At 39.4% G+C, this 14,839-nt stretch overlaps 1 protein-coding gene and 1 long non-coding RNA gene across 2 annotated transcripts; one reads left to right on the forward strand and one right to left on the reverse strand.

Moving 5' to 3' along the window:
• Nucleotides 1–5,604: 5,604 nt before the first annotated feature.
• LOC102593953 (uncharacterized) lies at nucleotides 5,605–7,722 on the reverse strand. The gene is made up of 3 exons (XR_368379.2): nucleotides 7,479–7,722; nucleotides 6,018–6,068; nucleotides 5,605–5,901 (listed from the first exon to the last, which is right to left on the reverse strand). It is a non-coding gene; the product is annotated as an uncharacterized lncRNA (long non-coding RNA).
• A 1,753-nt stretch (nucleotides 7,723–9,475) lies between these two features.
• Nucleotides 9,476–9,833, forward strand: LOC102594168 (60S ribosomal protein L35-like). Its single transcript, XM_006360844.2, has one exon. It carries the CDS (start codon nucleotides 9,512–9,514, stop codon nucleotides 9,812–9,814), a length of 303 nt encoding a protein of 100 aa, XP_006360906.1. The 5' UTR covers nucleotides 9,476–9,511; the 3' UTR covers nucleotides 9,815–9,833.
• Nucleotides 9,834–14,839: the final 5,006 nt, after the last annotated feature.

Below are 14,839 nucleotides of genomic sequence, written 5' to 3' on the forward strand. Positions count from 1 at the left end.
GAGGTTTCTAGAGTTAAGGAGAAAACTCTAGAATACCTTAGACAATTCAAGAAGGCCTTGGAGAATTCTAGATCATGTAGAATTCTCTAGAAAGGGGACCAAAGTGTAGATAACTTAGGGACCTCCCATGTAAATATTAATTACACTTTAGCCCTTAGAGAGTAGTATAAATAGAGGTGCCACCATTTGCAAAGGCACCAAGCAAGTTGTAAGCAATCTTCCAAAGCTCAATACAAAGCCTTCTTCAAAAGCTCTCTCTTTGTTCTTTCCAAAACTTTCCTTAAACATTCTCTTAGCAAACCAAGTCCTAAAGGCTTCCTTGAGTTTACAAGAGGCTTGAAAGATTAGTGAGTAAACCGTCAAGGGCCACACGGAACTTTAGCCATCACTCTAAGTCCGTGACAACGTGGTATCAGAGCGCTGGTTCGACACTAAGGGAATGGCAACAGAAGGAGACATAAACGCCGCTAGCACCACCAACATCCGTCCGGATGGTGGAAAGAAGGCCCGAAAGGGTAAGAAGCACCAAAAGAGCCCTGAAGAAATGCTGCCGGATCCCACACCGAGCGAGGCGCTAACATCTCATCCAACCACCGAGGCTAGTGACGAAGAACATGGCGAGGAGGCCATCGACGTCACCGCAGGAGAAGAGTGGGTCTCAAGGGTTGAAGTGGCCAGGCAGGCCGTGGAGATATTAGGCCGGCGCATGAACGTGGCCGATGGCAAATTCAAGACTCTTGAAGACTTCACCCTTGAGGAGATCGAGAACATCCGAAAGGAGTTGGAGGGACGTCAGCGGGCTGAATTCGAGATGAAGGAGGCCATCACTTCCTTGGAGTGCCGGCTCATGGAGGCATTAAACACAATCGAAACCATGAAGGCCGAAATGAGGACACTTAAGGAAGGCATAGAAGCTGGAGGATCGGCATCACCCGACCGTGATAGGGAGGCCAGGGTCGAGGCTCCCAAGCCACCGATGTTTAAAGGCGTCCGTGACGCTCAAGAGGTGGAGAACTTTTTGTGGCACTTGGAGAACTACTTCAAGTGTAATCGGGTGAAGAGTGACGAGAATAAGATCAACACTGCCGTGTTGTATCTTTCCGAGATGGCCATGCTTTGGTGGAGACGCAAGGAAGCTGACATAGGGAAGGGGACGTGCACCATCGACACGTGGGAGCAATTCCGCGAGGAGTTCAAGAAATCCTTCTTCCCTACCAACGTCATATACGAGGTTAAGCGTAAGTTCAGGGAGTTGAAGCAAACAGGAAGCATACGGGCGTACGTAAAGGAGTTCACAACACTAACGCTTCAGATTCCCAACCTCACGGACGAGGACATGCTGTTCCACTTCATGGACGGACTGCAAAATTGGGCCAAAACGGAGTTGGAGCGGCGGCAAGTCAAGACCATAGACGAGGCCATCACACAAGCCGAGTCCTTGACGGACTATAAACATGAACGGCATGACAAGGCTAAAGGCAAGGATGCAAGGGGCAGTCATGCTAAAGGTGGGGGAGATCGCGGCCGAGGCAAGGAGCAGCAGGCGCACCCAAGACAGCCCGACTCCCACAAATCAGACGGCAAGCGGTTCGTGCGCCAGAACTACACAGATAGGAAGGCGCAGACCACCAAAGGAGATGGATGCTACATATGCGGAGGACCACACGGCTACGCCAGGTGCCCGGAGATGAAAAACCTTGGCGCCATCCTACGCGAGCGAAAGGAGAAGGACGTGCAAGAACAAGGACAAGACGTGGGCACAACGCAATTGGGCATGGTTGGACTATGTGGGGCGATAGCCAAGCAGACAGCGAAGCCCGGAGACTTCAACACGCAGTATGTAGACATCTCCCTCAATGGACACGCAGCTCGGGCCATGGTGGACACTGGGGCAGAAACAAACATCATGACCAAGACGGCGGCAGAGAGGTTAGGGCTGAAGTATGTTCCAAGCAACACCCGCCTAAAGACGGTCAACGCACCGCCGACCCCTGTGTGTGGAGTCGCCCAAGGAGTGAGCATCACGATTGGAGATTGGCAAGGTAAGACAAACTTTACCGTCGCTCCTTTAGACATCTTTGACATTATTCTTGGGCAGGAGTTCTTCCAGCGCTGAGCGGGAAGGGTCGTGCATGGTACCCCTACTCAAAATCCTGAAGAAGGAAGGACACGCCCTCTTGTCGGCCATGCAGATCGTGAAGGGCCTGAAGAAAGGAGAACCGACGTTCCTAGCCACCATCGCAAGTTTGGGTGAAGACAATGGTGCTAGGGAGACCTTGCCACCGATCATAGAGAAGGTCCTTGAAGAGAACAAGGACGTGATGCCAGACGAGCTGCCGAAGACTCTACCTCCGAGGCGCGAGGTAGACCACAAGATAGAGCTGGAAGTTGGAGCCAAACCGCCCGCACATGCACCCTACCGCATGGCTCCACCTGAGTTAGAGGAGCTACGGAAGCAGCTAAGGGAGCTCCTCGAGGCCGGTCACATCCGCCCATCCAAGGCACCTTATGGCGCACCAGTACTATTCCAAAAGAAGAAGGACGGATCCTTACGTCTATGCATCGACTACCGGGCGCTCAATAAGGTAACTATTAAAAACAAATACCCTATCCCGCTTATTGCAGATTTGTTCGATAGACTTGGGCAGGCCAAGTATTTCACCAAGGTGGACCTCAGAAAAGGCTACTACCAAGTGCGTATCGCGGAAGGGGACGAACCAAAGACAGCGTGCGTAACCATATACGGAGCGTTCGAGTGGTTGGTGATGCCTTTTGGCTTAACCAACGCACCCGCCACTTTCTGCACGCTGATGAACAAGATCTTCCATCCCTACTTGGATCAGTTCGTAGTGGTCTACTTGGACGATATTGTCATTTACAGCAACACCTTGGAGGAGCACGTGGAGCATCTGAGGAAGGTCTTCCAAGTCTTACGGGAGAACCAGCTATACATCAAGCGGGAGAAGTGTGAGTTCGCCCAACATGAAGTACATTTCTTGGGTCACATCATCAGCCAGGGCGAACTACGGATGGACGAGGCCAAAATACGAGCAATCCAAGAGTGGGAGGTGCCCACTAAGGTGACCGAGCTACGATCGTTCCTTGGACTTGCGAATTATTATCGCAGGTTCATAAGGGGTTACTCCGCAAAAGCCGCTCCACTGACCGAGTTGTTGAAGAAAAATAAGCCGTGGGTTTGGAGCACGGAGTGCCAACAAGCCTTCGAAGGTCTCAAGGCCGCGGTGACAGAGGAACCGGTCTTGACGCTGCCCGACTTTTCGAAAACCTTCGAAGTGCATACGGATGCTTCGGACTTTGCCATTGGAGGAGTCTTAATGCAGGATAGGCACCCCATAGCATTCGAGAGCCGCAAGTTGAACGAGACCGAACGGCGGTACACGGTTCAGGAGAAAGAGATGACAGCCATCGTACATTGCCTGCGCACGTGGAGACACTACCTACTAGGCTCCAAGTTCGTAGTCAAGACAGACAACGTGGCCACTAGCTATTTTCAGTCACAAAAGAAGATCACTCCGAAACAAGCTAGGTGGCAGGACTTTCTAGCCGAGTTTGACTACACCTTGGAGTATAAGCCAGGAAGGGGCAATGTCGTGGCCGACGCGCTAAGTAGGAAGGCCGAGCTTGCTGCCATCACAACGGTCCATTGTGATATTCAAGATGCGATCAAAGATGGCATGCAACATGATCCCGAGGCCAAGAAGTTGATGGAGTTGGCCACCCAAGGCAAGACAAGGCGCTTTTGGGCAGAAGATGGCCTTTTGTTCACATTCGGTCGAAGGGTCTACGTGCCAAAGTTCGGGACTATCAGGCGGCGGATCATCAAAGAAAGCCACGACACACCGTGGGCCGGGCATCCTAGGCAGCGAAGAACAAGGGCGCTGATCGAGGCTATCTATTTCTGGCCACGCATGCGGGACGATATAGAGTGCTACGTGCAGACTTGTCTTGTGTGCCAACAAGACAAGGTGGAGCAAAGACACCCGGGAGGACTACTGGAGCCACTACCCGTAGCGGAGCGTCCATGGGAGAGCGTGACCATGGACTTCATCACTTCCCTACCTAAGTCCGACGGGTATGGGACTATCATGGTCGTGGTGGACAGGTTTTCAAAGTATGCTACTTTCATACCCGCCACAGCCGGATGCACCGCAAAAGAGGCCGCTCGATTGTTCTTCAAAAATGTGGTGAAGTATTGGGGGCTGCCCAGACATATCATTAGCGACCGAGACCCCCGCTTCACTGGGAACTTTTGGAGGGAGCTGTTCGAGGTACTTGGTACAAAACTACATTTCTCCACAAGCTTCCACCCGCAGACCGACGGCCAGACCGAACGCGTCAACGCCCTGCTGGAGTGCTACCTGAGGCACTATGTTAGTGCGCATCAGAAGGATTAGGCAAGACTCCTAGACATGGCGCAATTCTCATATAACTTGCAGAGGAGTGAGTCCACCGGGCGCACACCATTTGAGTTGGCGACAGGCCAACAGCCCCAAACTCCGCATTCTTTGCCAGCCGCTTTCGAAGGGAAGAGTTTGGGAGCTTACCACCTTGCCAAAGGATGGGAAGAGCAGCTTGACACTGCCAAGTCCTATCTGGACAAGGCAGCAAGCAAGATGAAAAAATTTGCCGACCGCAAAAGGCGTCCCACGAACTTCAAAGAAGGCGACATGGTCTTGGTGAAGTTCAATCCAAGACAGTTCAAGGCACTAAGGGGCGTTCATCAAAACTTAGTGCGAAAATATGAGGGTCCGTTCAAGATCATTGCCAAAGTGGGCAAGATCTCATATAAGGTGGAGTTGCCTCCACACTTCAAAATCCATCCGGTATTTCATGCAAGCGTCCTCAAACCTTATCATGAGGACAAGGAAGACACTAGCCGGAACCGATCACAACGGGCTCCCATTACTGTCACTACCTCGCATGACCGGGAGATCGAAGCCATCATAGATTATCAAGCCAAACGGAAGCGGGGTCAACAAGCCAGCGCCATGTTCCTTGTACATTGGAAGGGACAATCACCGGAGGAGGCCACGTGGGAGAGATATGAAGACTTGTGGCAGTTCAAAGACCAAGTCCGAGAGTTTTTGCAGCAATGCGCCGCGGTCGTCGCATCATCAGGTGGGGGAGCATGTGACGTCCCGCCACCAACATAGGCAAATTTTGCATCCAAAGAGGCGTAGAGGTTTCTAGAGTTAAGGAGAAAACTCTAGAATACCTTAGACAATTCAAGAAGGCCTTGGAGAATTCTAGATCATGTAGAATTCTCTAGAAAGGGGACCAATGTGTAGATAACTTAGGGACCTCCCATGTAAATATTAATTACACTTTAGCCCTTAGAGAGTAGTATAAATAGAGGTGCCACCATTTGCAAAGGCACCAAGCAAGTTGTAAGCAATCTTCCAAAGCTCAATACAAAGCCTTCTTCAAAAGCTCTCTCTTTGTTCTTTCCAAAACTTTCCTTAAACATTCTCTTAGCAAACCAAGTCCTAAAGGCTTCCTTGAGTTTACAAGAAGCTTGAAAGATTAGTGAGTAAACCGTCAAGGGCCACACGGAACTTTAGCCATCACTCTAAGTCCGTGACAATGGGCTCAATTATGTTTCCACTATTGAAAAGACTGTCAGATTCATAAAGAAGATACAGTTTCTATAAAATTATGAAGGTTATTAAATGGGATTGGGTGCATATATGTGTCTTCAAGACTAATCCAAAGCGAAAATCCCAAGTGTGTGTGACAGAAAAGCATCTGATTAATCTCCCAACAAATGAAAGCGAATGAAGTTGCTGCAGTGAAAATCATCACTGCAAATCCTATTACTTCAACTCAGAAGAAGCCTTTGTAGAACAACATTATTAGAGACCTCAACAGGATTATTTTCAGCTGCATAATCATCAATGTTCATAGCTTTAGTAGTATCAACATTTTGTTTTCCAAATTAATATAAAATAGACCTTGTAACTCAATACAGAAAACAACCAAACTATGCAACAACATACCCATTGTAATTCCACAAGTAGGGTCTGGAGAATGTAATGTGTATGCAACACCTATTTCCTCAAAAGATAAAGCAAAAATTAGTTTGGCAGTAATAAGTATTTATTCCATGAAGAGTGGGGGTGTCAAATTTTGACCATAAAATGTAAGATCAAACTTTGGTGGCTAAGGTTGGGATATATTCATCAGCACATCAATTTGGGCACAACCTAATTCAACCAGTGTAAAAGTTGGGATCAATTTGAGGCATACTAACAAAAGGAGAACTTGTCGTTATTATCAAAGAATGTACGCCAATAAATCTGGAAAGCTAAAGTCGTATTTACTATGAAGATCACAACATGAGTCATAAAAATATTTATGTTGTTGTCCACAGATTCCAAAAGTATGGGGTTATTTTGATCTATGTGATGAGAACTGAAAATCTATGTTGTTGTAAACAATTCGACCTTTTTATAACAACCACCTCTCATAATAGTTTTTTATTACCGATTGTTTATGTTTCTCGTTCAAAAGTCTAAATAGTAAAGTCTATTCGATTCTTCAATCACTCCTTCAAAATCTCAATACTGAGTGCCCTGCCTCCTATGTAAGGATCCATAATTTAACAAAAAGTATAAGAGAGGCTAATACTATGATTTTGCAAGTTAAACAATGATTGCTGATTGGAAAAACAAAATCTATGTACATGGCGGATTCACTAAAAGTAACTTATTTTTAAGGATCTGAGATGGGTGTGCCCACACTGTTGTAGAGTCCGAGCAATATATATTTTAGATTATTTTCAAGGAAACTATAAATATCAAGAAACCTCTTAGCTAAAGGTTTGAAGAAAGATATTCATGATCATATTAGAAATATTATTGTGGTGAATTTTGTAATTATTTCTTGCCAAATCAAAAAGGAACAATCTTTTGTCCCTACAACTACGGAAAAAAAAGAAATGTATATCTAGAATCAGACCTTTACAGATTGAAAATAAGAAATTAGAATGTTTATTAATCCTACATAGCCAAACTACAAAGCTTTTATTAATATGTTCAAGAATTTATCAATCCCATAAAATCCGTAAAGAATATAACAGTTGGTCTAACTCAACCCAAAAGGTTAGCTCAACGGGAGAATTGTTCAAGTACATACCATTACTTAACCCAACAGCAAAAAGGAAAACTACAAACCCAAATATAATCCACAAATTTTTCAATTCATTTTCAACAGGAAAAATCCAAACTTTGTCATCAAATCTTCTCAAACACAGACCCTTGACTACACCAACATGAATAAAAAAAATAAAGAAATAGATAGAAAGGGTAAAATAATGAAATACGAAACATACCCAAATTTGGTGTCAAGCACAAAAGAATTTCAAAGTAGAATTAGGGAATCAAAATCAAAGAAGCTAGAAGACACAATAAAATTTTGGAGAGAAATTTCTAGAAAACACCACTGAAAAGTATGCTCACCCGAGATCGTAGACTTGCTAAGAACAAGAGGAAAGGAGGGGAGAACAGACGGTCGGAGATGGAGGTGTTTGACGGTCGGCATACTTTGCAAATGGCGCCAAGATTGATGGATGCTTACCTGAGATAGAACGGAGGTGTAAACTCCACCATAGTGCAAATTTGAGAATAGGACAAGAGGACAGAGCAAAACGTTTGGAGATGGAGGTCTTTAGGAGTGGGCAGTGGCATTTCGATTAATGAAAGATGAGGGATCAAGCTTAAGGTAAAGCATAGAATGACAAAAATAACCCTTAAATTGAGTGTATTTCCATGTAAGCACACGTGTTGACGGAGAGGAGTGTGCTTATTCACTCTTCAAAGACAAGCTCGTGTCAGCATGGCCCCAATATAATTATTTTTTCATTTCAATTTATGTGGCACAGATAAAATTTTGAAAATCAATTAAATTTATATATATATATATATATATTCTTAAAAATATTTGAAGTTGTTAATTATTGTAATTTATAATATTTTTACGTTATTTTAAATAATATGTGTTATTTTCTCTGTGCCAATTTATGTGGCATATGTAAAATTTCGAGAGCCCAACAAATTTAATATATGTTTTAAAAATATTTAAATTATTAATCATTGTAATTCATAGTACTTTCTACATAATTTTGAGTTTCTTTTCTACTCGACTCCTTTTCATTTCATTGATTTGGAAAAAGGCTCCTTTTCCTACATCCCATTAAAAATAATATAATTTATTCAAATATTATATTCATTAATACAATATAATACGATACTCCTACTGTTTTATTTATATGTCACTTATTTTTTATTTTATGTGCATTAATAAATTAAGTAAGTTTACTATTCTATCGTTATTTAAATTTTTTTGAAGTCAACTTTTCAATCAATTAATATGAACTAATTTATTTTGATTAATTAATTTGACCAATGAACATAAATTATTCACTTAGTTTTTCTAGGTTGATCAAAATATATATTTTCAAGGCTAATAACTCACAAGGGTAAAATAGAAAGAATATTGTAATTTATGCAACATTTTTATGAAATGACAAGTATTATGGACCAACTATTTATAGTAAGGATGACTTATAAAAGGAAACAGAGGGAGTATATCTTAATTCTCTATTTGTATGATACAAATAGAGCTTAATTCTCTATTTGTATAATACAAATAGAGAATTATGATATACTCCCTTCGTTCCTATTTATATGTCACTATTTTAGATTTCACTTGCATTAAGAAACTAAGTAAATTTACTATTCTATCATTATTTATTGTTTTTTTGAAGTCAAGTATTCAATCAATGAACATGAATTTATTTATTTTATTATTTAATTTGACCAATAAACATGAAATATTTACTTAGTTTTTCTATGTTTGTCAAATATATATTTTCAAGACCAAGGACTCACAAGGGTAAAATAGAAGTAATAGTGTTATTTATGCATTGATTTTGTGAAATGACAAATATTAAATATTATCTATTTTTAGTAAGAATGACATATAAATAAAACGGAGGGAATATATATATCTAGGTCGGTCCCGCATAAAATGACTTGTCTCAAGAAGATGTCTTTAATTTCACCACGTAACACATGGTTGATAAGATAAGCATATCCGCATAGGGGCAGTTCTGACAAAGGAGTACAAATATTTATATTGTAGCGGCGAAATGGTCTGGTGGACCCTTATAATTGTATCAGTTTGTATTCTGAGCCCTTCTACTTACACATTTGTCATCTGGACCCTTAAACTCAATAAAACACAATTTAACAAATTCTTCTGACCATTGACCAAGCTTATGTGTCTTTAAGATGGCTGAGTTTGCGAAAGTGTGTGACTTCACACATCTTAAGGCGAGTGAACAACTTTTTAAAGTTAAAAATATAATAAAATTATAAAAGAAATATTTTTTTTTAAAAAACAATTAATTAAAAGTTATTTCTTCTTCCAAGCTTAATTGTTTTCCAATCTCCATCGTCGTCTGAGCAGTAACCTCAAAGGGGCAGCAGCCATGGCGAGAATAAAGGTTCATGAGTTGAGGAACAAGTCGAAGACAGACCTTTTGGCTCAGTTGAAGGATCTGAAGGCGGAGCTTTCTCTTCTCCATGTTGCAAAGGTCACCAGTGGTGCTCCTAACAAGCTATCCAAAATCAAGGTGATAAGGTTGTCAATTGCACAGGTTTTGACTGTCATCTCACAGAAGCAAAAGTCAGCTCTTAGAGAAGTTTACAAGAACAAGAAGTACTTGCCTCTTACGAAAAGTTTGGCCAGATTTGGTTGTGCGGTGGCCAGATCTGATTGTGCGGTGGCTTAGGCTGTTGTTACTGTGGAGGTTGAAGGAGGGAAGAAAAATAGTGATGGTATGCGACGGAGATGAAGACGGGTGGGGGAGAAAGTTGCACAAGTGAGATTCTTGATGAAATCTTGAGAGTCTCCATTGATGTTGAAGTTTTTGGGGGTAAAAATTTGCAGAGGCAAGAGGTTTGCTTCAGTCCATGTATGGAGGTGTAACGAGCAGGTTCGTCCATTTATCCACAATTCTCGAATTCTTGGTGTTTACAGCAACAAAGGCCGTATTTTTGCTTTTACTCTTACATGTAAGCTCAATACAGTAAAAGGGAATAAACCCAGCAAGGAAAATAGACCAATTTTAGTTCCAGGTTCTGATGGTGTGGCGCCACCAGTTGTTGAATTGGAAGAAGGGACTGTAGGAAATGGTGGAAGGAAGGTGGAGGAGACGAAGAATGGTGTTGTTGGTTTTGGGATTGTGAAGAAATTGCCTAGAAATTTTTTGGGGATTTTGTCCAAATTGCCTTTGTCTATTGCTGAGATGTTTGCTATTGCTGCCTTAATGGCCTCAGGAACTTTCATTGACCAAGGCGAGGCTCCAGATTACTACTTAAGGGAGAGAATATATGTGATTCGCCGGCCAAAATGGTGACGCCGGTGATGGCTTTTTTTTGGTAGTGAAATAGTGAAAATATAGAGAATTAGAAATGCCAATAATAAATTAAAATGTTATTATTTTATATTTTATTAAATAATTTTGGTTAGTAATTTTTAAAAAATAGTTATGAAATAATTATGATGTGGCATTAATATATGTGATGTGGATATGACATGTCAATTATATAAAGGAGAGTGAGCTACACACATGGTTGGAGGGGCTTAAAAGTCTTATTTTATTTGAGTTTAAGGGTCCAGATGACAAATGTGTAAGTAGAAGGGTTCAGAATACAAAGTGATACAAGTATAAGGGTCCACCAGACCATTTCGCCTATTGTAGCTACACTGAAGTTCCTTTTCAGCCAATTGCAATGCTCTATAACATATGACAATTGAGTTAAATGATATTGGGTTTTTGGTCATTTGATGTCCATATAAAACAACCTTGCATTTTGTACAAGTAAAAGAAGAATTGAGTATTATTTAAAATGACTAAATTGACTCTCATTCAAATGAAATTTACTTCAAGCACACATGTTGACCACCTCGGGTGTGCTTACTGTGTGTTGTAAACTTATTAATAAGTAGTAATATATATAAATGTCATTTCTTATCTCATTTTTAGGCATAGACTTTGTTATTCTACATTTGTTACGACATGTAACATATAAAAAAATGAAAAAACAAAATACCACCATCGCATTTTAACCACATATATATTGGTAGAGTCTAATACATCTAATAAAATATTAAAAAATGTAATGTATCATATGTTATAACATAAAATAATTTAAGAAAAATTAAAGAGGAAACAGTATAAAATAAAGCAATTCTGGAGAATATTGTAAAAAAAAATAAGCTAAAAGAAGTTGAAGCAAAGTGAATATGCTTTTAACTACAATCTAACCAAAATAAAATAAAATGAATGGTTAAACAATTTTTTTAGAATTTCTCCAGAAAGTGACACCAATGCACCCACATCAAATTCCTCATTTTTTAAATGATTAATCACAGATGCATTTGCTCTCACATATACAATTTTTTTATTTAAAATATTTTCTTTTTCGTTTTTTTATTTCTTAGATTTTAAATTAATTTGCTAATGGATATTGGTTGCAGTTTTTTTCTTTAAAAAACTGCCAAGTGCAGATTCTCACAATAATAAAAGTAGAAAAACGGATGGTTTTTTTTCTTACACCCCACGATTTTTTTTCTTTTTTTCTTTTAAACTGCAAATCTTTTTTTTTTTTCTAATTTTCTTCCTAGATTATTTATCAGAAACAAATAGTTATTAAAAAAATAATTTATTTTTACCCATTCCTCTATGAAACATCCCGTGTTTTCTTAATTTATTAAAGAGAGTACGGAAAAAAAGACTACCCCATTCCCAGCGAAGGATTCACAGTTTATTACCTATTTTTGCAATATTTTTTTATTCTTTTTTTTGTTTAGAACGATTTAAAATTGTTTATCGTTAAGTTGTAAAAAAGTTCCTTTAAAATCATTTTAAAAATAAAATACTAATTTATTATTTAATCATATTAGATGTAATTAATTTTAATTATTTAAATAGTCTATTTTTTGTGGTGTTGACACATATAGATATAGATATATAGATAATGATTATTATTATTAGTATACGTATCCGCGCGTTGCGCATATTTTAAATGTAATAATTTTATAATTAAAAATAAATTATCACGACCCAAATTTACAAGTCGTGATGGCACCTATGTTCCCAATCGATAGGTAAGCCAACCCAATAATTTTACCAATTTAACTAAATAATGAGGTAAAAAAGTAAACAACAAGTAAATATCTCCAACACTAAGTCCTTCATAAATACGAAATGCGGAAAGCTAAAATACCACCCAAGACTTGGTGTCATAAGTACTAGAGCTTCTAAAATACGATGCAAATCTGAAACTAAAATGACAAGCCTAAACATAAGAGATATCATGTCCGAAAACAAAAGCAACAGAATAAACCATAAAATAGAGGGAGGTGTGGGCTACGGAACAACCAGTAGCTCACCACAACTCCAAGATACTTCAAGCTCGGACTCAAAAGTCTATATTATACTTACCAATCAAGTTCCATCAATAAGGAAAATCAACTTCATGTAATGTACAACCACCAATAAACACACGTAATCAACAATAATACATGGGGTAATGAGATGCAATGCAATGCAATGTGACACTGTGAAATGATATGCCTCAGATGTCAAGTACTCACTCAACCGTATATACATGATACTCCTCGAAAATACGTCGAGAGTTCATGACCCATGGGGGACTCGCGAGGTCCATATACTGACACAGACGATCTCTACGTGTCTGTGCAGACGATCTCAATGCACTATCATAAAAATCAAACAATTTTCGCTCAGACGATCTTCACGTGCCCAAATTATAATCTTAATATCTCACCATCTCCAGCACGGACGATCTCCACGTGCCCAACTTATACTCAATCTCATGTCAATATATGTGCACAATATGATATCAATGAAAAGGGATGATGATGCATCTCAATCAATCAAATATCAATATGATACGTAATCACCTCAGCTATCACAACTATACGGGTTCAATAAGCACACAATCACACATAAGAAATCAATCAATAATACACCAGCTAATGCTCATATGATTTGGCATTCTCGGATTACAATCCGCATTCTATAGTAATAAACTTTCCCTTTATAACATTGGTACTCGTACCAATGCCCGTCACACCATTGGTACGAGACCCCTATCTTTCGCCCTTACCCATTGTCTATTCCATTTTTAATCATTTATTAGAAAAACGTCCTTCAACTAAGTTTGGAAGTCTTAACATACCTTGAATGCCGAACACGTGCTACGAATCCTCAAGATTTTTCCTTCCCTTTTCACAAAGCTTCATAACGTTCCCAATCTATCAATTTTGCAACATTCATAAGTAAACGAGTTCATAGACACTCATATTACTACGCGTCTAACCTAGACCAAAAACTCATCAAAATGCTATAATCAAGCTCCTAATTTTGGTGTCAACTAATGTGTCACGTCTTATATTTCCTAAAAATCAAGCCTAGGGTTAAACCTCAATCTATCCAATCATCCTAAAATTCAATGTTAAATCATATAATATACACTTAATAATTAATTACCTATCTCAATATATTAAAACTAGGTTTACAATATGACAAATAATTACTTCCTCTGTCCCAATTTATGTGACTTACTTTCCTTTTTAGTCAGTCCCAAAGGGAATGACACGTTTCTATATTAAGTAATAATTTAACTATAAAATGTCTATTTTACCCTTAATGAAATGATTTACAGTCACACAAATTTCTATCATTCATTTTGGACCACAAATTTTAAAAGTCTTCATTTCTTTCTTAAATTCTGTATCGAGTCAAACTACCTCACATAAAATGAGACGGAGGGAGTAATAATAATTGAATTGAACCACTGGTTACAAAACCAGTGGCTACCCTCAGAAACAAAAGGGCTTCCCCTTCCATTAATGCATCTCAACCTGACCCCAAAAGTTTTCCCTGAACCTCATTAATTACAACAATTATACTTTTAATATTAACAAGGAACAACAGGTCCCAATCAAGGAGAAAAGAAGCAAAATTATCTCCTACCACTATATTCCAATTTACTAACATATTTAACCTTACCAATAATTAACGAATCATTGCAGCCTTTCCCGATAATCAACGAATCAAAGCAGCCTTAAATTTATACACATTAGACAATGATTACTTATTAGAAGATTACTCATTCCTATCTCGAAAGAATTAAATATCAATTAATTTCAACAATTAATGAAGTGACCCACTTTCTTTTATCCAACAATCTATACACTAAAACTAATAATACTTGAAGCTCCTCCAACAAACAAAAACTACATATACCAGAACGAGTTTGGCTAGTCTTACCGAGACACTCGTCCTCAATCGTAATTACTCCCGTTTGAGTGCTCTTCTTTTGTTTTCCCCTAAAAGTGCATCATCAAACCAACAATTCTGATGATATGTTTGTATCCTAATCACAATTCATCACAAACTCTTATTATCATTATGCTCAGTTAGCCCCATCACCACAGAGTCCACCTTGTCATCGACATGATATCTCAACTCAACTATACCGATCAAATTCAAAAGACTAACTCAATTTTATACGCACTTTCTTACTAAAATTCTCAATTACCTTCACACAAGTATACACGTTAGGACTTCCTTTACCTATAAGCTTGTCATCCTAATATTGATCCACTTTCATGGAGCTTACGATGAAATCACCACTCATTTAAAATCCTTGAGATACACTTCACAACCTAAACACATCAATATCGTACCAAAGATCCACCACTAAAAGCTTCCTTATAAATA

This window comes from Solanum tuberosum, unplaced genomic scaffold (genome assembly GCF_000226075.1).
Source record: "Solanum tuberosum cultivar DM 1-3 516 R44 unplaced genomic scaffold, SolTub_3.0 scf00340, whole genome shotgun sequence".
Lineage (NCBI taxonomy): Eukaryota > Viridiplantae > Streptophyta > Magnoliopsida > Solanales > Solanaceae > Solanum > Solanum tuberosum.

What these genes read in the sequence shown, in the direction of transcription:
- LOC102594168 (XM_006360844.2), top strand. Translation starts at nt 9,512, where the DNA reads ATGGCGAGAATAAAGGTTCATGAGTTGAGGAACAAGTCGAAGACAGAC.